This window comes from Lissotriton vulgaris, chromosome 12 (assembly GCF_964263255.1).
Source record: "Lissotriton vulgaris chromosome 12, aLisVul1.2, whole genome shotgun sequence".
In the NCBI taxonomy this organism is placed as follows: Eukaryota; Metazoa; Chordata; class Amphibia; order Caudata; family Salamandridae; genus Lissotriton; species Lissotriton vulgaris.
The window spans coordinates 468,894,258-468,919,898 of record NC_141700.1 but is presented as its reverse complement, the minus strand read 5'-3'; the positions used below and the strand labels follow the sequence as shown (position 1 = coordinate 468,919,898).

Here is a 25,641-nt window from a genome sequence, read left to right as displayed (position 1 = left end):
CACACCTGACGCTCGACAGGGCGGTGGAGATAGCTAGTGCCTACAGCAAAGCCCAAGAAGTTCAGAAAATCAAAGAAGAGCACCTGTCTCGGGGGCCACATGGTAGTCACATCCGTCCGCCCCGACCACCTGTTCCCCGAAAACCGGACCCTGTCCCTTTTGTGCCATATCCGATGATGCCCCGACCAAACCCACCCGGACCTCAATGTTACCACTGCGGTGGTTTTGGACACATCGCCCGCCATTGTCCGCAGAAGGAGGAGCCCATGGAAGTTGGGGTGACCCGGAATTATGTGTGTCTTACGGCAGGAGTCTCACCCCCACCGTTTAGGTGTCATGTTAGGATCAACAACCAACCCCTGATGGCACTGGCCGACACCGGGTGCAGACACAGTGTAGTACGACCTCAGGACATGCCGAAACCTGTCGGCCCCGTCACAGGGTCAGTAGCCATCAAATGCGTCCATGGAGACACCAAGAGCTACCCCACAGCACGAGTCACAGTACAAACCAGCACCGACTCCGGAAGGACCCTGAATGTAGGACTAATACCAAACTTGCCAGAGCAAGCAATCCTTGGAAGTGATTACAGCGGTCTCCCCCTTCTCCTACGAGACACTACCAATTCCCTTGAGAAGTGGTGGAAGGAAGCCCCGTTTTCCCAAAACCAAACCCTGAACCCCTCTCCCGAGAAGCAAACCAAAACCAAGAGCCAAAAGAAAAAAGAACGAAGGAGGTACGTTGGAGCCTATCCGGTACAAGAAGCCCTGCATCCCTGGGAGATGGATCGCGAATTCCGAGCCTCACAGCAGGAAGATCCCGTACTACAACATGCATGGGGACAGGCCCATGACGACGAGGACCCGCTGCACGTAGGTCCTTACTTCTTCCGGTCTAGAGGCCTGTTGTATCGGAAAGCGGACCCACAGAAAACCCCCCAATTAGTTATCCCGGGTCCATTCCGAGACAAGGTGTTGTTCCTCGCACATAGCCATCTCCTGGGCGGCCATTTCGGGGAAGAAAAGACAGGACAGGCAATACTCGAGAAATTTTACTGGCCGGGGGTGTATAGCCAAATCAAACAATATTGTAAGGAATGTGCCATCTGCCAAAAGAATAGCCGCTACCGACCCCCCAAGGCACCCCTCCGCCCTCTGCCGCTCATTGACATACCCTTCAGCCGGGTAGGAATGGACCTTATCGGGCCCCTGTTGCACTCTAAGAGCGGTTGTAGATATGCCTTGGTGGTGGAGGACTATGCTACACGCTTCCCGGAAGCCGTCGCTCTGAAACATCCCACCACCCAGAATATAGCGAAAGCCCTGATATCTATCTTCTCACGGGTGGGATTTCCACGGGAGATTTTAACTGACCAAGGAACCCCATTTGTATCCGCATTGATGCGCCAGGTATGCTCCCAGTTAGGAATCAAGCAACTAAGAACCTCGGCATACCACCCCCAGACCGACGGGTTAGTGGAACGCTACAACGCTACCTTGAAAGCCACCCTTAAAAAACTATTGGATCTGGAAAGCAAGAGGTAGGAGGAGATGCTGCCTCTGGCTCTGTTCGCCATCCGGTGCAAAACTCAAAGCAGCACCGGATATTCCCCGTATGAACTGTTGTATGGGAGACCTCCCAGAACACTCTTAGATATGGCTCGCGAAGCTTGGGAGGCGGAACCCGATCGTACCCGACCCCTGCCCGAGTATGTTGATAACCTGAAGACACACCTAACCCAAATCCGAGACATTGTACGACAGCACATGGAAAAGGCACAAACAACCCAAAAACAGCAGTATGATAAGGGAACCAAGAAGAGGTCCTTGGCTATCGGTGATCTGGTGTTGTTACTCCTACCATCCTCTGACCATAAACTTCTAGGGCAGTGGCAGGGACCGTTCTCCGTCATCCGACAGGTAACTCCCGTCACCTACGAGATAGAGACCGAGCCTACTCGAGGAGTCCGGCAGATATATCACTTGAATCTCTTGAAGAAATGGGAGGGGCCACGACCCGTCCTATCCGGCGAACCGGTGGTTACCCCTATACCCTTTGAAGGGTGCATAGATTCGGATCTACCTCCTTCAATGAAAGAGGAACTAAAACATATGTTATCCCCGGTACAGAGTGTCTTCTCCTCCCTGCCTGGACGCACAACACTAGTAGAACACGCCATCCAGACGGATCCCGGGGTAACCGTGAGACAACGGCCATATCGTGTTCCGGAAGCTCGCAGAAACGTAATAAGGAAGGAAACAGAACAGATGTTGCAGATGGGCATTATCGAGCCGTCGGTTAGCAGCTGGAACTCTCCGATAGTCCTGGTCCCCAAACCCGACGGCTCGGTGCGTTTCTGTATTGACTTTCGAGCAGTAAATAAAGTCTCACGATTTGATACGTACCCCCTGCCATGGGTTGATGAGATGGTGGAAAGGATCGGCACAGCGAAGTACATCAGCACACTCGATTTACGCAAGGGGTACTGGCAGATACCCCTGAAAGAAGATGACAAACGGAAGACCGCCTTTTCTACCCCTGACGGCCTGTTTCAGTTCCGAGTAATGCCTTTTGGCTTACACGGAGCCCCTGCCACTTTTCAGAGGGCCATGAATAGGGTCCTACAGCCCCACTCCCACTGTGCTGGGGCTTATTTGGATGATATAGTGATTCACAGCAATACCTGGGACCAACATTTGGGACATCTCAGGGCGGTGGTGTCTGCTCTGGGCAACAATGGGTTTACCATAAACCCGGCCAAGACAACCTTAGCCGCTCAAAGTGTCAAGTACCTGGGCTATCTTTTAGGGGAAGGCCTCATCCGGCCCCAGGACAACAAGATAGAGGCCATCCGATCGATACCCTTCCCTCAGACCAAGACAGAACTTAGGGCCTTCCTGGGACTTCTGGGGTATTATAGACGGTTCATACCAAACTTTTCCCAAACAGCTGTTCCCCTGACCGACTTGCTAAAGAAATGTACCAAAACAGAAGAGGCCCTGAGACATCCCTCGGTTCCTTTAGTGCAGGCCTTTGAGGCTTTAAAACAGGCCCTACTATCCAGACCCGTCCTTGTTAGCCCTGACTATAGCTAACCATTCATCCTACAAACTGATGCATCCGATCAAGGGCTGGGGGCCGTCCTATCCCAGAGAGACCCCTGTGGGAACGAGAGACCCATTTTATACATAAGCAGGAAGCTCTATCCCAGGGAAATGAACTATGCCTGTGTCGAGAAGGAGGCACTAGCCATAAAATGGGCAGTGGACAGTCTCCGCTATTACCTAGAGGGAAGGAAATTTGTGCTATATACGGACCATGCCCCTCTGGCCTGGATGGCCCGCAACCGAGGCCACAACGACGTGTCCTCAGGTGGTTCCTTTCTCTTCAACCCTATAGGTTCACCACCGAACATAGAAAAGGGGCCGAACAGGGTAATGCGGATTATCTATCTCGTTTTCCTTGTTCTCCCACCCCCACAAGAAAGACAGCTAGGGAAAGGGGATGTGGAAAGGCCACGGTACCTGCCTTAAAGGAGAGGCATCCTCGCGCGGGGATGAGTCCGTATAACCTAGAAGATGACTTGTTCCCTCTCCATAGGACTTCTTCTCTCTCTCTCCCTCCCTCTGCAGGTACGCCGAGGTCAGAACCCGGAAGACGGACAACCGGAAGTGATCCTTCCTGAACCCGGAAGTCCCGCCCCCGACTACATCCCGGAAGATAGAAAAACCGGCGAACCACAACGAAGGGGGTTCCAACCCGCGGACTCGTGGCAAGAGGCAGCAAGGAAGGAACCGGAGCTGAGAGAGAGAAGCGAGGAGTCGGAGAACCAAGCGGAAGAAGCGGAGGAGGACGCCGACGGGGACGTGTGGTCTGAGGACTGGTGGAGTCCTCAGGAGGTGGCTGGAGAGCGGCCGCAACTCACCAGGGAGTTGCGGCGGGCCACGTGAGTAACCGCCATCCGTCTCCGTGTGCCGCTTGTAGATAGTTGTAATTAGTGTAAATAGTATAGCGCTGCACCTATCTGAGCACGAGAGCACTGTATATATATATATATATAGATAGACGCCCCCCCCTTCTTCACCGTGAGCACCCTGTCGACCCTTGTCTCCCCTCCTGTTTGTCGGCCTCTTCCACCTCCCCGTTTAACCGTCCCTCACTATCCCTTTTTCGTATCCACACTTCCCGGTGTCGGTGGCAGCTACCAATCTTGAGAGGAGCGAAAGACTAACGGCCCTCTGTTTCTTCTCTCGCCCCAAACCTCCGAGGCCCACCAACAGAAGTCAAGGACCCTACGGCACTACAGAGAAGGAAGACTTACACCATCCTGCCGACAGCAGCCCAGCGGCAGGACGTCTTCCACTTCCCTCCCTGACCGGACGTCTTCTCTACCTCGGACTTCGCCCAAGAACCCCATCGGCCCCCTTTGTTCAGAGACTTATTATCACCACCTACCTGTGTCCACAATAAAACTCGCTAAACATAGCGCACTATATCTGGCCTCCCCGCCTGTTATTCCGGCCCGCCGAAGCCCACACCCCACACTCATCAAGTGCACACCTACGTGTACGCCTCCTTACACGCCTTTCTTTCATGCCCATGTGGTCTTATCTCTCTTTTTTTTCACTTGCTCCGCCTGCAGTGTTCCGCCTACTGTATTCATTGCAATTGTATGGATTTACTATATATAATGTGTTATGTGAATAAAACGTTAGATATCCCTTCCTGAACCTTAGTGGTGATGGAACCCGATTCTCCCCTGGCTCGAGCCATTGAAATAAAGCCCTTTTGAACTCGGACACCACGGACTCTGCCTCTCATTTTATGAGCTATCCTTATTCTTTATTAATGTATAGAAATTAAGTCCGGGTAATTTTATTTACCACACATTCAAAGATGCATTAAAAATGTTACTGAATTACATAAAGAAATTGTCCCACTGGAGGTTGATGGTGTTCTAGAGAAACTAGGTAAAAGTTTCACTGTTGTAAAGAAATGGTTTTCAGAAATAGGTAGTTCATTGATAGGGAAAATATTAATACCAGTAACAATAGTAATTCTAGTGGCATTAATGTTAAGATTAGTATGTATGTGCATTAGAAAAAGAAAAGCTGAAAAACAAGTAAAGATAAAAATCAACCCCTCTGGCGGGGCACGTGCCTCCGACCGGTCGCGGCTTTGCCTGGGTTCCGTCGGTGGGACTCAATAGGGATTTGACACTGGGTGATGTGATGCATGGACTCACACATAAATCCTTCCAAAGGCTGCAGGAGGAGTTTAACCTACACAAATCCCAATCCCATAAATATCTACAGCTTTGCCACGCTCTGTCTCTCCTGATTAAAAACCTTACGACGCTGCCAGAATTTCATCCTCTGGAGGGTAGACTGTTGATGGGTGATCTGGGGGGACATAAAATCTGCCAGCTCTATCAGACATTGACCACACATACTAAGACGAACCTGCACCGGACGCGGGCAGTGTGGGAGGCAGATGTACCGACCCTCTCTGATGACGACTTGACCGAGGTTCTTGCCAGGCCTAGGGGTTCAGCAGTGTCCTCTAGATATTGACTGTTCCAGTTTAAATACCTGCATCTGGTGTACTACAACCGCCTCCATCTCTGGAAGATGGGGGCTATTCCATTCCCCACATGCCTCAGATGCCAGTCGGATGACGGGCCCTTTTTACACACGGTCTGGGACTGCACAGCGTTACATTTTTGGTTGGGAGTACTGTCCTGCCTTGGGCGGGTACTGGAGTGGGACCTCCCAGCAGATCTTCGCCTCACCCTCCTCCACAGTACTGATGACATAAGGGGGAAAATAATCAAAAGACACCTTTTTTTTTTAGGACTCACAATGGCCAAGCGCAACATAGCCTAACAATGGAAGTAGTCTTCTCAACCAGGGGTGGCAGCCTGGAAATCCGCATTGGATAAATGTATGTCTGCCGAAGTGGCGGTGTTTCAGGCCCGGGGTTGCCTGCAGAAGCACTGGAAGATCTGGACTGCATGGGCCAAGTACCGGGGCATTGACCTTTCGATCTTTCCCACGTCCACAAATCAGGATCTCATAGACAGATCACCATTGCATGACTTTCTATTCTAATTCGTGGATTAGCCGGTGCTGAGATACGATCATGTGTATATGCCTGTATAGTGTTTCAAGCTGGTAGGGCGGTGCAAGGGTGGGGGGTAGTGGGAGGCGAGGTTGTTGGTTTGAATGTTTTATAGATCCTCAAAGGATACCCTCAGCAGCGACTTGTATACCTATGATCATTGCGCTGTTTGAATATTGCTTGTTGGGGGCACACCCCATTGGATGTAAAAATTCAATAAAATCTATTGTAAAAAAAAAAGATAAAAATCAAGGAAAATAAGCTGAGAGAACGACAAATGGGAGAAATTGAATTAGAAGAATATAAAGAAAGGTGTACAACAACTCTAAAGCAGAGCATAAAATATACTAGAGTTTTAGCTAACTAAAAGCTGAAAGAACTAGAAACATGTTCTTGAAAATTTAGGTATGGATGGGTTTGTGGTGATAAATCACCAAAGGGGGGAGTTGATGGAGCAGGGGGGAAACAAACATTTTTTCTACCCCCTACAAAGTTGTCCCTTCATAACTATAATAATATTAATTGTGTGAAGCATGTAAACTAATCAACAAAATATAAAATATATTAGTCACTACACGCGGGAAAACTAACTGCTATTTGTGAAAACCTTATTTACTAATAATAATGAGTCTAACTAATATAGAACTATAATGATGAGAATAAAACACATGTATTTGTGCTTGTGATAGAAATTTTATTGTGGCAAAACAATGAATATGGTAAGTAAAAAGGTGTATATGTTGCTTCGCTAGGTAACACCTAACAGGGGAAAAATTGGAACGTGGGAGGTAAACAGAAGGGTTTGTTTGCTATATCTAATTTCTGTTGTGTTTGTTTTCAAAATAGTTCCCATTATTTTGGCCTGAGAGGCCTAGTCTGAAAAGTAGTTGCTGAAATGCAAATGGTGGAAGATAGGAAAAATGAAAGATGGCCCCCACGCATGCGCAAAAAAGAGAATGTACTCACGTGTGAATGGCCTATGCCCAGAGCAAAGAGAAGTCAAGGCCAGTTTGGCCTACAGACGAGAGTTGTGCCAAAGTTGTACGGATTTAAAAGCCTGGGAAAGTATGAACATTGAAAACTGAATGCGTGGAACTGATACAAAAATAATATAAAGGTACACGTGAAAATATTTTGTTAGCTCATGGGAAACTGTGGAATGATTTTGCACTTTTACAAACTGGTTTGAACAAGGAGGATATGAGGTGATCATCGCCACCCCTCCAATGGACCAATGAGCGACGACTGAAGCCCCTAAAAGTTTCAATTTTGAAATGAGTTAGTTAGTGAAAGGGTAAAAAATGTCTTGTGAAAATGATCTTGGTGTGTCCTTTTTCAATTGCACCACGACATGCTGTCAGTTGGGACGATTTTTCTTTATTTGGTGCAAGAGACTTTGAAAATTTTTGGACTTTAACTTTTGATGGGGGAGAGAAACGAGATTTGTTGCAGAGATTTTAAGTTGGGATGGAGACATCGAGGAGGTTAGAAAAGACAGTCAGCTTGGGAACCTGTTCCATGTTCTATTGCTCTAATATCGCCCTATGGCCAAGGGGTAATGAGTTCTTTTTATTTTACTTTGCTTAAAATGTATTACTAAATGCTTAGAATGTACTTGTTTTATAAAACCTTTAAAATATAAAAAAAATCCTAATGATTTAGATAAAATTATATAAAATATAAACTCGAGTCTGTGATTATTAAAATTGAGTCATTCTGATTAACATGTTAAAGTTATGAGAATAATGAGATTGAGCTGGACTTAATCGCCATCAACTGATTCCTACTAGTTGGTCCATCGACCAAATAGCGATGTACCTTGATGCTATTCTCTATGGCTTTTGAGTGTCTAGAAACTCTAATGTATATAATGTATAAAGTCACTATATAGAATAATAAGGTACCCTGTATACCTTGCAGCCTTTTCTACCTATCACAGATTCAGGGACAGGTGTAATCTGAAGGGTGTGTGTGTGACTTGCGGTGTTATGGGCCCCACCGATGAGTAAGAATAAGATGTTCCTGAATTGGTGATGTAAGTAGAGAGTTTTAGGATAGAACCGCTGCATCATTCAGAATGGGAGCACTTTGAACTGGTAGTGCTGACCGTCTACTACAAACCGTAGATATCTCCTGTGAGCAATAGGAATGTGAAAGTAGGCGTCCTTGAGATCTAGAATGGCAAGGAAATCACCTTGTTGGAGTAATGGCAGAACCTGTTGGAGAGTGACCATGTGAAAGTGGTCGGATTGTATGTACAGGTTTAACTGTCTCAGGTCTAATATTGGCCTGAGTTTTAGAAGTGTGAGATGTTCTGTGGACATTGGACGTTGTTTAGGAAGTATGTGTGGAGGGGTAGAGGTGAGTTCCAGGCAGTAACCATATTGGATAAGTTGTCTCACCTACCTGTCCGTGGTGATGGCATTCCAGACCGGTAGGAACTGTGGTAGTCTTCTTCCGACCAGTGTGGAATGGTCTGGGGGAGTGGAGGGAAGTCACGGTTTTGTGGTAGGGGAGGTGCAGGTGTATTACCGCGCTCTTTTTCTTTGTTGTTATTCCCTCTGTAACCCCCTCTAAAATATCCTGTGTTAGAGGAAGTTTGAGAGGGGATTTTGTAGGAAGAAGTATTGTCAGTCCCAATGGTTTTGGAGCGACAAAAGGAACCTCTAGTTGTTGGTAACTGTAAGGCGCCCATGGACTTAGCTGTGTCAGTGTCTTTTTTCATCTTTTTTAAAGATGTGTCTACAGTAGGCCCACACAAGTGTTCTTGATCAAAGGGCTGATTAAGAATTTAGGACTGACCGCACCTCCTGTTTGAAACCAGATATGCGTAGCTATGCGTGCCTGCGCAGTAAAATGCTTGTATTAATAGCACGAGATACGGTGTCCGCTGCATCAAGAGCACATTTGATAGAGGTGTTTGTAATTAGCTTTCCCTTTGTATGAGGTCGTTAGCTTTAGACCTATACTGTTCTGGAAACCGGTCCTAGGATGCTTGATTCCGGTCCAGGGAAGACATGGCTTGGCTGTTCGGGCTGGACTGTTCCCATGAGCCACAGGGTCAAGGCTGATTTGCATATGTCCATGTCTGACCTGGGGTGGTGTGGTGAGCAAAAAAACGATGGATTAAGGCCCAGATTACTGTACTGGGTTGAATGTATGACATTGTTCTGCATTCTGTCCATCAACTGTTGTTTTTGCATTTGTCACCCCGAGTGGGACGGGTGTGCTCAGACGTGAGTCGTATGCTCTCCTCGCCACTGGAGTCAAGCTATCCTGGCTGAAAACGGCTGATAGCCAGAAACCGGTCCTAGGATGATTGATTCCGGTCCAGGGAAGACATGGCTTGGCTGTTCGGGCTGGACTGTTCCCATGAGCCACAGGGTCAAGGCTGATTTGCATATGTCCATGTCTGAACTGGGGTGGTGTGGTGAGCAAAATAACGATGGATTTAGGCCCAGTTCACTGTACTGGGTTGAATGTATGACATTGTTCTGCATTCTGTCCATCAGCTGTTGTTTTTGCATTTGTCACAATGAGTGGGACGGGTATGCTCAGACGTGAGTCCCGTGCTCTCCACGCCACTGGAATCAAGCTATCCTGGCTGAAGACGGCTGATAGCTAGAAACCGGTCCTAGGATGCTTGATTCCAGTCCAGGGAAGAAATGGCTTGGCTGTTCGGGCTGGACTGTTCCCATGAGGCACAGGGTCAAGGCTGATTTGCATATGTCCATGTCTTAACTGGGATGGTGTGGTGAGCAAAAAAACGATGGATTTAGGCCCAGATCACTGTACTGGGTTGAATGTATGACATTGTTCTGCATTCTGTCCATCAACTGTTGTTTTTGCATTTGTCACCCCGAGTGGGACGGGTATGCTCAGACGTGAGTCCCGTGCTCTCCACGCCACTGGAGTCAAGCTATCCTGGCTGAAAAGGGCTGATAGCCAGAAACCGGTCCTAGGATGCTTCATTCGGGTCCAGGGAAGACATGGCTTGGCTGTTCGGGCTGGACTGTTCCCATGAGCCACAGGGTCAAGGTTGATTTGCATATGTCCATGTCTGAACTGGGGTAGTGTGGTGAGCAAAAAAACAATGGATTTAGGCCCAGATCACTGTACGGGGTTGAATGTATGACATTGTTCTGCATTCTGTCCATCAACTGTTGTTTTTGCATTTGTCACCCAGAGTGAGACGGGTATGCTCAGACATAGGTCCCTTGCTCTCCACGCCACTGGAGCCAAGCTATCCTGGTTGAAGACGGCTGATAGCTACAAACCGGTCCTAGGATGCTTGTTTCCGGTCCAGGAAAGACATGGCTTGGCTGTTCGGGCTGGACTGTTCCCATGAGGCACAGGGTCAAGGCTGATTTGCATATGTCCATGTCTGAACTGGGGTGGTGTGGTGAGCAAAAAAACGATGGATTTACGCCCAGATCACTGTACTGGGGTGAATGTATGACATTGTTCTGCATTCTGTCCATCAACTGTTGTTTTTGCATTTGTCACCCAGAGTGAGACGGGTATGCTCAGACATAGGTCCCTTGCTCTCCACGCCACTGGAGCCAAGCTATCCTGGTTGAAGACGGCTGATAGCTACAAACCGGTCCTAGGATGCTTGTTTCCGGTCCAGGAAAGACATGGCTTGGCTGTTCGGGCTGGACTGTTCCCATGAGGCACAGGGTCAAGGCTGATTTGCATATGTCCATGTCTGAACTGGGGTGGTGTGGTGAGCAAAAAAACGATGGATTTACGCCCAGATCACTGTACTGGGGTGAATGTATGACATTGTTCTGCATTCTGACCATCGACTGTTGTTTTTACATTAGTTACTTTCATGTCATCCATTTCTGGACTCAGTTAGACATCCGATAAGTCTTGCTTTTTCCTATCTCCTGTGACTGTTTCATGAACACAGAGAGGTGTCAACTCTGGAGTTGGAGAGAAAGTAAGGGCAGATTATCCAAGTACCTCTCTACACTCTTTCTGCTGCTCAGGAGTCAAATGATAGGTGATGTATGTGGTGTGTCTGGGATTATGCATTATGTTGAGGATTTATAATGTGTAAGGCTGCCTAATCAGCACAGATGACGGCCACAGTATAAGAGCAAACAAAACTATTAAAAAGCCAGGGGCCTCATTTATGAGCCCTTGCGTCACTTTTACGCCGCTGGTGCGTCACTTTTTGTGACGCACCAGCAGTGTAAAAAATGTGCCTTGTTGCACAATATTTACAAAGTGACCCATCTAGGTAGATGCGTCACTTTGTAAACCCCTGCGCTACATTATACCTACGCCAGGTATAATGTATGCAGGGGGGGGGGCGCGTTCTGACACAAGAAAGGGTCATAGAAGTGACGCTGTGAAATCTATAAGATTTCACTGTGCCACTTCTATGACACAAATGCGTCAATTTCTTACGACTGACGCAGGCCCTTTCACATGGGGCTTGCCCCGTGTGAAAGGACACATTGCTGGAGTTGCGTCACTTTTGTGACACACTCCAGCAATGCATCACTTTTGCGCTTACAGATACGTCAGAAATACTGACGTATCTAACTCCTTGCGCCATGATGCGTCATACTGTAAATATGACGCATCATTGGTGTCGCAAGGAGGGCGCAGTAAAAAGTGACGCATCGCTGTTTTCACGCAGCGATGCGTCACTTTTCATAAATGAGGCCCCAGGTCTTTATTTATTTTTGGAACACTGTTTCACTTGGCGGGGATGGTCTAAGTGAGTGTTCCAGATTTCGGAGGCAAGAAATTGGAAAAAACGCCCTCTTCTGAATGTACACTAATCTATTCTGATTCACTAGTCTGTGGCTGAAGGAGCTCAGAGCCCTAGCAGGAATGTATGGCTGGATCAGTTGATGGAGAAATACATGGCCAGAACTAGTAAACGGCCCAAAAGACGATACAGAGGACTTTGAAAAGAAGCTAAATGGACAGAGAATGACAGAAGTTTAGGGATATGAAGTAGTCGGACAGCTGCATTCTGCACCATCTGCAGATTTTGATTGAGGACAGTGACACGCTCAGGTTAGGGTTGCCACCTCGGCTGCTTTTTACCTGCCTGGCTAGTGTTTTTCTATTGAGGCCAGCACAAAAAGATGTCAACCCTAGCCCAGGTACATGACATTCCATAGGCCCAGATGAGCAGTAAAAAAATCCTGGACGACGTTTTTATTGAGTGTGATGAGGAAGTGTGCAGAGTTTCTTTCTGAGGCTTCTCAGGAGGCCAATAACAGCAGCCAGTCAACATTTTGATCTGGAGACCTGAAGTGAGTTTGTCTTAACTGGACAATGGTAAAGGCTCAAGTTTGTCAGGCCACCGGGCTGGGGTCCAAAGCGGAGGCTGATTCCCCACCACCAGCACCTAATTCATACAGGCAGTTCAGACATATATATATTACACAGCTAAAAGACAGTTCCTTAAATGTCATGAGTGCCCTGCCCCAATAAAGAAAATATCAGCTGGGTGTCGTTAGCATATGGCAGACGTCTTGAATCTGTGGGGCATGACCCCCCCCCGGTGGGCCGTGGAGTCACAGGACGGGGGATACGCGTTCCTCAGCCGGATTTCATTCACGGGCTCTCCTGTGCTGTAAAACTGAAGTCGGACAGAGAGCTAAATACCTCTTTCTGCAAATGTGCAACTTGCCTGAAAAAAATGCAAATGTACACAGCAACTTAATCTGCAATTGTGAAGGGAAATATGCAAATGTAAAGGATGCTTGAGAGCCGGTACTGGTTGATCAACTCATTTGAAGCTTTGTGATGACTAAGATTTATTATTTTTGAGTGGTAGTTAACAACTGAGCCGTGAAGTACATGCTTTTAATTGTCGCTGTATTTACATAGTGTTTACTATCTTAGAGAAGATGTTGATGGGGCAGTTAGGTAAAAAAAAATGCATTACCTATGGTCTTGATATTATTAAAATCTAGATTTTGGATGCATCATTTTATCGTAAAACGTTTTGCGCATTTTGTAGCAGTCTATCTTATACTGTGTGTAATACAGGTATAACATAATGACTTACATATTCACAGTGCTTTCTGTCACAGGCTGTGACCTCGTAGCACTAAAAATACACAAGTCACTATTCTCCACAGCACCAATCAAAATTTAATTCTGTGGCTCTCTGGTTACACACAGACCTCATATGGTTCAAAAGTTACTAAAACACAGTGACTCATTGTAGTAACCACGCTATGCTGGGCTCCGGTAATTCTTGCAAGTATAATTAGCCCATTACTTAATGTTGGTGAGGCACATAAGGAATATAACCCTGCATCAATCTATCGTGCGGCACAAGGTGTCTTACACACGCAGGGACCCACCCCTGCACCTGTCAAAATGACCACCCTCACGTAAGGGTAAAAACGTAATATATACCGTAATGTAAACTGTAAAAATTGGATAAGAAAAAATCCAAAAGCTTAACCAGACGTACATTCACCCTGTGTACGGGTTACCCCTATGTAGAGGTCATGTAAAGTGTAGTTAAATCCCAGAAAGAAAAACTACATGTCCCTAATGTAAAGGACAAAATTAATATGTAAAACGGTAATACCGTAAAACTGTTCTTGAGATCCACAAAGCTTATCCTGATGTAGGGCCAACCCTCTTGTAAGGGAACAATTAACCTGTGTAAGAGTTAACCCCTGTGTAGGGGCTATGAAACATGCAGTAAACTCTTGTAACGAAAATGACATATCCCTAATGTAAGGGAATAAATGCAATACTGTAAAACTGTGCTTGAAACAAACATTCAATATTGTTACTGAAAAAATATCCACTAGATGGCAGTATAACTCAAGGCAATGAAAACCTCCCAAAAGTACTTGTGTACAATTTATAGAGCTACGGTCCGACCTGTGCAGTTCTACTATATTAATATGACACGTTCAAAACTACACCGGAGATCATCTGCGCCTTTATAATAGATGTGTTCACACTTAGTTTCAGAAACGAGTGACTGTCCATGTTATGAGCAGATTAAATACTGCAGAGCGTCTAATTTGAAAGAATATAATTCAAAGTACCTTGAAACAGAGTTTTTTTGAAACACTACTGAAAAAAAACCCGATCTCCTCAAAATCTTCGGAACTTGACACGACGTCCATTAGGCCTCTTTGCTTCTCATGTAATGTTCGTCGCGCACTCACAATAAGCGTGGTTGGCAAAGCATAACTTGACACGAGGGGGTCCTTATGCATAAAAAATGTTGATAGGCGCCGGCGGTCTCGGTATCAAAAAAAGTTGAAGACCTCTGGCATAGGGATACAGGGTAAAGCCAAAGGATTCCACCTCAGTACGAACAAAAACACTCAAAAGGGTCGGGCTCAGTGAGGAGCCTTGGGGCACCCCGCAAGCAGTTGCCAGTGTGGTGGTGAAAAATAGCTTATTATATACCTGAAAACTCCGGTCCTATTTTAAATACCACAGGGTAGAAGATGCCCAAGTAACATGTTATGGGATACTGTATCGAATGCTACACTAAGATCAAATAGAATAACAGTTGCAGAGCCACTGAAATCCATCAAAGATTTTACGAAACAGCCAGGACAGCTGACTCTGTGCTAGGGTGAGGGCGAAAGGCTGACAGAGTAGAGGAGAAAATTATTAATTTCTAGATAAGCAGAAAGCTGTTTGTTGATATGTTTTTCCAGTACCTCTGCAGAATAAGGCAGAAGCAAAACGGGAAACTAGTTCTATGGTTTGCAAGCATCAGTGTAGGTTTTTTACAACATGGTTTGCAAGCATCGGTGTAGGTTTTTAGCAACAACTGGACAACTACGGCATGCATGCATGCATGCTAGAGAGAACTGGGAGAGTTAAATGATTAACATGAAAATAATTAATCTAATACTTTAACATGCAAGAATAATACTAAAATATGATGCAGGAAAAGACACATTTGAAATGCACTGATTGCCTCAACTCTCGACTGTCCTTCTACACCCCCTCCCGCCAACTTCGCTCTTCCAGCCAAGCCTTCGCCACTGTACCTCGCATCAACAAGTCCACCATGGGAGGCAGATCCTTCTCATACCTGGCTGCCAAAACATGGAACTCACTCACCGCTTACCTCCGCCTCACCCAGAATCACCTAGCGTTCAGAAAGCAGCTTAAAACGTGGATATTTGACAAATAATCCACCTCCCCTCCCTAAGCGCCTTGAAACCCTCTGGGTATGTAGTGCGCTATATAAATGTTATGACTTGACTTGACTTGACATTTACAACAGGGAATCAGTCAACCCTGTAGGCCATAGAAAAGCTATGAAGTACGCTTCCTTTAGCTAGGAGCAAAACTGAATATTGCTGAAATCTGCACAACAAGCTTGACCTTAAACTGACATGCTTAGAAATGTTGTTATAACTGCAGAATGATCCGAATTAACACATGTATTATCTTATAAGCAACAATTTAATTAAATATCATGAACTTCCTTCTTTCTCATGTTTTATATGTTTGAATACAATAATTTGCACATTTTAAACAATGATGCTTGAATCATAGTGAAAAGAATGTATCACTCTATAGTGATTTTTGCTTTATGGCTAATAGTTCATTGTTCTCACAGTGAAACAAACTTAGATGTAGAGCGCCTATGGGAATAGAGTCCAATGCTTCCGGAATCTAACTACACAAAGACTGACTGTAGCTAACCTTCCGATAAAGTGTACAAGCTGCATGTATTCTTGTGGGAACGGAGGAGCTGATCCTGCTTACCAAAGAGGCCTGCCATCCTACTGGCTAATGGAAAGGGAAGTCTGATACAATGTTTGACATGTTTTCTTGAATTTTATATAAGTGTACGTTCCTAGGTAGATGCTGAACTCTAAAGAGGATTGTCCAAGACCCCTGACTGTTGTGGCTACTGGTGCATCTGTTTCCCTTTGCCTCTTTGCCATTTGCTTTTCAACAGATTGCTACTGCAACTGTATTCTGGTTTGTTTGTAATTAATAAGACTTGGTTGAGTCTTATGAAAAACTCTTTGAGGGAAGGCCTGCTATTCTAATTTGGCTTGGAAGCCTTATGCTCCTCTGATCTCACTCTTCCTCAAAATTCGAACTGTTGATAGCTTCCTGAACTCTAAAACTCTGATCTTTAGAATAGGGATTCAATTTCTTCATGGAACATTATAATTTTTAATACTGCAACCATTTTTTTAATAAGATTTCCATAAAATTATTTGGTTTATGGTTTTAAGTGAAATAATGAGTATAAAGGTGTTGGAAAAATCTATCCTATCTCTCACCATTGACTGAACTTAAAACTGTTGATACTATTTACGTTTGCGATGTACGATTATGCTTGTTAACTCCTAATACAACATTCCGAAGTCCATCAAGCAAAAGCACTTACAGAACCGAAGCAGTGTAAACAGGTTCAGTAATTTGGATATAACTGAAAACATGTGATAGAGACGGTTTTTAAAATATAAGACTGATGTGGAGAGCCAGATTTGACCATATTTACAAGGGCTAGAAGACTATCCAGCAAGATGAGGCTAAAAGATGGCAAGTTCGGGGCACTGAAGGTAATGCTGTGGTGCTATAAGGGGTAGCTATGATCTGGGCATCTTTAGGAAAAGCACAGTAAATGGCCCCAATTTTGATGGAAAAGAAACAGGCCAGATCATTGCATTAGTCAAGAATAGGTGAGTCTGAGTTCTGGGGCAAGAGTCAAAAAGGATTTAATAATTGAGAAATTCTACGTGGCCGAGTTGGGGCTGCTTCTATTTTATCAGCTATGAAAGAAGAAAGTGCAGTCTGGATCGCTTTGTGGTAGATGTTTGTGGAGTCCTTGCAAGCAGACTTGTGAGAAGGGTTATAGTTCTTCCACAACGCCTGTCTTAGCCTTTTACAAGTTTTCTTTAATATCAGTAGGTGAAAGCTAAGCTAAGGTGCAGGATGCTTGGAAGTAGACCTTCAAGAAACAGACAATGGCATAAGCTTAACCCGAACTTCCTGAACCCACATTTTATGAGCTATATTGGCATCCTCTTCAGAGGAACTAAAATGTAGTCAGGAGTCAAGGAGGCTACTGAACTACACGGGTCTAGGTTTAGACCGAGGCCGAGGCGCAACGAAGTCTGAGACTAGACCAGCTCAATGCATTACTAAATGTCAGTAGTCAGCGGGATAGCAAAATGATCAGTCTAGTTGAGGGGAAAATGGGGGCTCAACTATTGGGGACGGGAAAATGGGGTCTCAGCTATTGGGGCTAGGATATTAAAAAGGCAGGATCCAAAACTGACCTGCTGTATGAGTGGGCAACTTCATCAGTAAATCTTATGAATCATGGACCAAAGTGGTTAAAGCCTGGGAGCAGGCATTGTCGAACTGAAGATTAAGTTTGCCAACTAAGAGTTTGTGTGTTTCAGAACGAATGGAACAAGAGCCTTACTCATGCCTGAGAGAAACACATATTGGGGACTGGAAACAGTATATCGGAGCCAGAAAGCATGACATTGAGCAAGACTTTGAGAGAAGATAAGCACTTCATAATCTGGGACTAGAAGGTCCAGTGTGTCACAAGTGAAAGAAGCTTTAAAAACAATTGTGATGGCTCCGCCAGATTTATTAATGCAATTGCGCCTGATAACACAGTAGTCTTCAGGTATGGCCAAAGCTACATCAGTTGAGGCATGGTTGTTAAGCTTGGAAACAGTAAGAAATATAGTGCTCGGACTGAGGTCCTCTAAACGCAAAACATTTTTTGAAACAATTCTTTTTTAAGTGTTGGTAGCATTATTCCTCGCCTTCGTGGATTTCTATGTCTCCTCCTTACAAATTTAGCCGCTTTACCTGCAGCACCCCTGGAGATGATTTGGGTGGAACTTAGGGGAAATGCAACTGTGGGTGTTGTAGTATTTACTTATTTCTCCTTGTGACCCTCCTTAATTTCAGCTTTGCAACACACTTGCCAGTACATAGTCCCAATTTTTAAGCCACTCACAGTTCCTCTCCCACATTTACATCAAAAGCATAGCTACACGTGCTAAGGCAAAGATCTCGGCAAATGCCTTAGCGCACTGCATTTGTGAGTACATGAAGTAGTACTACTTAACATGCTCAAAAAGGATTGTGTGACTAGCTCCTACAATATCATGACCATGAATATATACATACTACAAAAAGCTAAAATTACAGGACAAATCTCTTACAGCAAGAAATCAAAGAGGAAACCGAAAGTAGTTTTTTAATGTTTTACTCTTTTTACTTGATAATGGTACAGTCAGAACCATATGCGAACAGAAAAGTTACCTGGTATTTTGTAAATTATTTTACACCTGGAAAGACTGATATGAAGTAACACTGCATCATAATGCAGAGCTCGTGAGTGAGGCTGGCAGATCTGACTTTAGATCACCTTACAATTGAGGAGTATTGTTATACTCCATTATAGAGTAAGGTTAGAATGCACAGAGACATTGAAATGAATCATTAAAGTTGCCTGGCACATCCTGTGTTTCTAGATCGGAATCATTAACGTCTCATGGACCATCCTAAATCTGAGAACATCTTTTCAATTAACACAAGATACTTATTTTCAAATCACTTCGGAATGACTTTCACGCATGTAATACAATTCACTTAACATACTGCTCATGTTTTAGTATGTTTTGTTTTCTTTATTATTACGCAATTATCCAATAATATATATTATTGAACTAATGTCCCCATCTGTCGACAGACCTGTGCCACTGATCTCAATATTTGTTGGGGAAAAGTTTCTTTACTGCTGTCTGTAGGGACAATGTCCCAATGATTACGCTATTATCGACATGACGTGTTTTTTTTTAAGTTGGAGGAAAAATCTACTAAAACCTGTTTTAAAAAACTCACTTGAGAGCCATTAAAGCTATTCCAAACGGCATATTTGTGGTATTGATCAAGAACATTTCTACATATAGCCTTTGACACCGAAGGACGAGCTTATGATCTGCAAACTAACAGCAGACACAAAAAAAGCAGCATTGAGAGAGGAAGGAGAAAAGATGCAGCAGAGTGCATTCTTTACCAATAACGGAGAACGGCAAGATCGACATGTAACATGCTTAACAGCCAGCCTTACTCCCTAGCCTCTGGCTCTCGACAAATTGGTATGGGAAGAATATTTATTAAGCACAAACGTCTACAAATGAACTATTTTTTATGACAATATAATCACGTAAATGTTTTCCTTATATTCTTAGATCAATGAATCACCATTTGCAATAATAGATCATATACAGTTAGATAATGCACATCCTGTGGACTGGGATAAACAAAAAGGCTGCTAACAGGCAATCCTGGTAGGGGGAAAAGGGTGAGTGTGAGTGTAAGCACAGGTCTATGTTCTAAGAGTTTGCACTGTATACAAGTAGAAGAAATGCATGCCTGTAATGCATTGTCATGCACCTAGCACATATTAGACAGCTAGAAAAGATTACTATAGGCACTCACACTTGGACCATGCGATTGAAAGGGTTTTTGCCACGATTTTGGACTCAAGTGGCTGTGGGGCCAAAGCTTACAACATCGCTAAAGAGGAAACTTGTCTAGTGATAATTAACAGAGGTAAACAGAGTCATTCTTAATTTTTTTAGGGACGTAAGGTCATATAAAGATAAGCTTCAGATGGCTGGGACACTAACATGTATAGAACTCCTGTCAAAGTACCCTAAATCACAACAATTAGGAGGTGTTCAAACTTTTTGACAGGTTATGCAGCTTTGCAATTGTATACAACCATGCATTTATTTCCAGGTTTGAAGGCATGATCAATGCAACATAGCCCTACCTTGGTGAAGAGGACATATCTCAGCACACTTGGGTGTTAACCATTCATGTAGAGTGTAGGTATGATCTCAATGAGCTATAATCCACTCCATGTGCATTCACATGATTGGTATGCCCTGAATAATATCCTCATTCCCGCATGGACCACTGAAGATGGATGGATAGAAGGAAGCAAAGTTGTGAATAATGTGAAACTTCAATGCTTAAACATAGCCCTTCGTTGTGTGCTTTATAATCACTGTAGAGGGCAGGTATATCCAAAATTGGACCTTGGCTTCCAAAGTATATAAGCAAATGAGTGTATATTCTGATTATGGTTCTTGGTATTGCTAACATGTTCTGATGTGAACTATTCATGCACTGGGTAAGGGGCTCTCATGATGCACTCAGATGAGGCCACATAGTTCTAAATCTGATAGTTTCCACTGGGAGAGAAAGAGAGAGGGACAGAGCAGGTATATTCTCTGTATGCTGCTACTGATGAGCAGAGACTGCTGAAGGATGCGTTTGCCTGAGGAGTGCTGAAAAGGGTGAAGAGGGGTAGTATTTTGTTCTACCCTGTGTTAATATTCACATGAAGCTATAAGCCAGTGGCTGTGAATTAATAACACGTCACCCCTAGAAGTGAATCCCCAAGGACCTACATGAGTCAGGTGAACTACGTCCAAACCAATGCACTGTCATCAGCCCACACAACACATAAGGGTGTAAGCCTGGGTAAAGCCCTCTTTACAGATGTATGATAAGGCGTACTTGAGCACTTATTTTGTAGAACCATACAAATGAGGAGATAAAGGGGGTTGGGAGAAACCAGACCCAACACAAGATGGCAGGAGTATGCAAAGCATGTGTATCTACAGCACACATGCCTCGAACACATTATTATGTTTCGAGTACAAAGGTGTAGTCATTTAACAGCTGGTAGACTGTTTTCGTCATCATCCAATTACCTTTGGGGCAAAGGTCTTCATTGTATTCTGTAAGCACAAGTCCAGGCATTTCCTACATTTTCAACTCTGCAATAATACTTTTGGGGTATTCATCAGCACCTGGGCACCATTTATTTAGCAGTCTCCATTATATAATTTTCATAATCATCACTGTGAACTTAGGCCATTGTTTAATATTTGGACTATAGCTTTCTCAACTTCACTTACCTTTGCTTACTGAACGTTTGTGACCCTTGGATGCACTCCCAATACAAAGTGCGTGCACTATACTCATACATATGTTTATTCTGGAAGCACACATAGTTGACTTAATCCTTGTCCATGTGGAATGTTTACTAGACAAACCAGGCATAGAGTAAGGTCTGATGGGCAATCCAGGAAATGACATGTAGATTTTCATTTTAAAAGCCAAGCCTTACAAATTGGAGAAATTATTTTTAGGGACTAGATAGACTCATACCTTATGGGATACCATCCTGCAAATCCTTAGGACACAGACCTAATATTCAATAAAATACCACGAATATCTTAGAAAACATGAAAAAACAAAACTATCTGACACATAAAAAAATGAGTAAATTAATATAGATTTCACTTGTAAATGGTGTTTTGTCGTTTTTAGGGACTGTTCAATGTTCAGTGCCAGAGTGACTTCCATTGGGGACATGGAGATGTAAGCAAGCAATTCATTTTTTTGTTTTTTTTACAGTTTTAATAATAACATTTTGTACAAGTTCATTTCAGGAGCATGAGTCAGCTGCTTGGGTTCCCAAAAGGCTGTATCCCCATCTTCTCTTTCTCATTCTTCCGTCCCCAATCCTGAGAGAGACGGCAGTTGTGTTCCGTTTCGCTGCTTTCTTTTCCTCCTGAGCGCCTTTGAGTGGTTACAGATTGGCTAATATTTGCTGTTTACTTGATTATCTGGCAGGGATCACTTTGCTTTCACTTACTCCAGCCTTTATATGAAATACTCTTTCTTGTCTTCCGAGCTGCTCTGGCCTCCCTCAGCATTAATGATTGCTGTATCAGCATCAGGGGCATCATCGGAGCCCTTCGCCTCGTGGGTCAGGTAGGTGCCTGAGTAGGGGCAGAAAAATAAAACTTTGGAATCACCATTACCAGCCTTCACTCTTAGAGCCTCACAAAGACACAAACATATTCATGCATAACAAATATTACATAATGTTTGTGTGTGTTTATGTGTATATAACAGAAGCAGTGAATGTGCCTCTGTAGTTATAATTAGGTCAGGTATTCCATTGAAAAGGCATTCTTCATTTTTTTAATATCTTTGTTGTGTTTGAATCTGCACACATTTTTCCAACTTGTTCCTCTGATTTAGGATCGGCATGGCAAATTTCATCCAGATCTATCATGCAGGCCGAGGACAAAACAAGAGGAGGATAAAAAAAGTGCCATTTGCCATTTTAATTACTCCTGGTCCTTCAGCTAATTGCCTAGACACTAGGTATAATAGATGTATTCTGTAACTATTACCACCAATAGTGCGGTTAAGCTGTGCAACGATGGGCAGCACATTCCAAACTAACGGCTGTGAAAGCGCACCTCTCCACAATTAGTGGAGAAATGTGTTTTAATGATTTTCTCTTAGGTCCACATCCTATTAAAAATAAACGTTTTATAACCCTATTAATTGATGCTACTTATAAGGAGATACAGACTCACTCAGAAAGGAGCCGCTGAAAGAATTAGAGAACCTGCTAGAGAAATAATGTACACAACTTTAAACGTTATCGACAATGGCTTCCAAACACTCTAAAAACAAGTGCAATAATGTTGTCCGTCCTCCATCACCTAAAAGAGGAGGAAAGCCTTTTGCAACATGAACAGGCTAGCTGCAATTTGTAACACAGCTAAATTGGGCGCTACAAACAGCCAGTAAATGAGAATACTCACTGTATGTACAATTTAACCTTCACTTAAATAACAATGGCTAAAAATGAAGCTGCCTATACCCTTATTGAGGAAAACAGAAGTACTCCTTTTTCTGTGGGAGAAGAACACATGTCACCAGGCTCTCACATGGAGTAATCTCCTGTCAATTACCCCCTTTCACTTCAATTATTTTTCAAAACGCTGGTCCTTTGGACGGATATGAGGAAATGGACTACATTTTCCTTAAATACATTTGGAAATTCCTGTTTAAATTCCACTGTCTCACCCATGAGAATCAAGCATACATATGTACAGCTGAGTGCAATAATCCTCTAGGCCACTCACTCCACTGTGAATCCATATCAGAACTGTAAATCCTATGTGCCGTAAAGAATTCCCCATACAGGATACTGTTCATTAACGTCTGGGACAGCTACTCTGCGCAAGCAGCAGGGTGTTTCCAGCCATGCTTTATCTGTGTAGTTTAGAGATTAGCTTGTTGTGCACTACCTCCACTTTGACAACTATGAATTCCCAGTAAACTTGCTTATTTCACCTAAAACTTTTAAGGAAAGATCATTGTTATTCAAGATGTTAATAAATTTAGACAAACAGGTCGTCAATGTAACAACCCTAAAAGACATGTGAATTGAATTCTTCCATAGCTGCTGCTCCCACCAAACCATCAATAGATTGGCATAGCTGGGAGCAAAGCAAGTGCCCATAGGTGTCCCTTTCTTCTGTCAGTACAATTTGATTTCAAACCAGAAAAAAATGTTTTCCTAACAGAATTGAATCATGCTCAAAATCATCTCCATGTCAGTCAGTAAAGATAGAGACCACACCCTAAGAAAATGTCTACATGCCTCGATACCGTCTACATGTCGGATGCTAGTGTACAGACTACTAACATCTAAGGTGATAAGAAGGAAGTCATCCTTGCAGGAACATTGTATATCCTTCTTAGAAAATCTCTAATCTCTACTGTCTTGGAAGTAGGAGGGCAAAGAAAATGTTTTGAAACCTGGCTCGTCACTCAAGCCTATTGCTAGACACAACTTCTGTGGTGATTTTTTAACTTAGCGCCAAGAGACCATTTGGTGTACGTGCGCTCTATAAATTCCCCATAACATAACATAAAAAAGTTGACACAAATGTATGAAAAAAATATATATACACCTCGATGTACTTTCCCACATGCTTCTGATGAGACATTCCAAGCAGAATGCATGACAATAACTATATTAAAATGATGGGGTTACCAACAAACAGTACTTAATACGGCCCAAGTTAAGGCCCAAAAGGTATGTAGAGAGAATCTGCTGGTCTCTAAGTCGGATCAAGGCAGCCAGATGAATATGGTTAGATTTATCATGACATATAACCAGAAATGCAAGGAGCTTAGGAACATGGAAAAGCTGATGTACCAAAGCTCTCAATCAACAATCACCATATGGTGTTTCGACCCTACACATTATTCCATACCGATCGTAATCAAAAGTCAGGAGCCAGATGTTTCAATGGAGCTTGTGTTGAATAAGAAAAACAGCTGACACATGTTTCGTCACGCAAGTGACTACTTCAAGGCTAATAGTTCGGTCAAGTACTCCTGATCTTGTAGAGCAAAAAGAGTAAATTGAGATGTAGCGATAACATTCAAACACAGTACGGTTGGATATCAGAGTATCAAAAGAAGTGTCCAATTATCTAGCCACTCAATGACTTCTAGTTTATGCAACAGATCTCTAGTGTCTTGTATGTAAGAAGGAAGTTTGTGTAAAAAGGATGTAAAAAGACATCTATGTATTCTGAGATTCTTTCCTTCGGTGACCCAATGCCTGATATTATAGGTCAACCCGGCGGAAAGGCTCCATTCTTGTGAATTTTGGGTAAAACATATATGCAAGGTGCACATGGGTAAGTGTCGTAAATGTATTTATTTTCCAAGTCATTGATAAGACACCAATCACGCCAGTGGGTAAGCCTGGACTTAATCTTGCCCATAATTTCCCTGATGGGGTAGTGGATAATTTTAAATAGGCTCCGGTGTCCAGTTAATCTCTGTCATGTAGTCATTTTGTTCATGACCACCACATTACCCCACCCCTTATCTGATAATTGTTGGTAGTTTCCTGAGCATCTCTAATGCCTCCCATTCCTGCCTACTTAGATTTTCCTTAGAGAATCCATGTTTTGTGTTTGTCCTATCCTCCATTTTGTATATGTCAGTGTTGACTGCTTTATAGAAAGTATCATAAATTATCCAATGGTAAGGTTGGCACGAACGTAGATTTGGGTTTTAACCCACTGTCCATATTAAGGTTCGAGGATATATCAAATTTAGATAGAATATCAAACATCGTATTTTGGGTCTCCCCAGTGTCATCTAGTGATTAAATCAGCTGAACATCCTGTATATCTTGAATAGTTCTGTGAAGCTCCAGCCCATGGGGAATCATCAGAGGAATATAACCCGATTGCTTTTCAAAAAGAGTTTTTAATTTCAAACGTCTTACAAATTTGTATATATCAACATGCAGTTGTGCAAAATCAATCTGTGAAGTTCAACAAAAATTCAGGCCTATATACACTAGCTCTGTTTCTCGTTGCAACAAATTATAATCAGACAGATTGATAACTGATACATTGTCACTCGAAAATGTCGACTGAACTGGTTTGTATACTACACTCTGTTGTGGGGTCAGTTCTTTTTGTTGTGGGATCCGAACTGTATTGTTAATCTTTTCCCTGGTTGTCTGTAGCGCCCACCCCTTCTTGTTTTCTTGTGCCCATTGGATAGTCTGATTGCACCTCCCAGCCCAGTGGATAGTCTGATTGCACTTCTCGTGTGCTGTCTGTCAGGGGGAATATTACT

The 25,641-nt window shown here is 43.6% G+C and overlaps 1 protein-coding gene across 1 annotated transcript in view; it reads right to left on the bottom strand.

Moving 5' to 3' along the window:
* Positions 1–18,330: 18,330 nt before the first annotated feature.
* The window catches only part of CADM3 (cell adhesion molecule 3), an 825,731-nt gene continuing 818,420 nt past the window's right edge, over positions 18,331–25,641 (bottom strand). Inside the window, exon 11 of the mRNA XM_086945217.1 lies at positions 18,331–21,947. Coding sequence (XP_086801343.1) covers positions 21,829–21,947 — 119 coding nt within the window. The 3' untranslated portion in view covers positions 18,331–21,828. The remainder of the gene's footprint in view (positions 21,948–25,641) is intronic.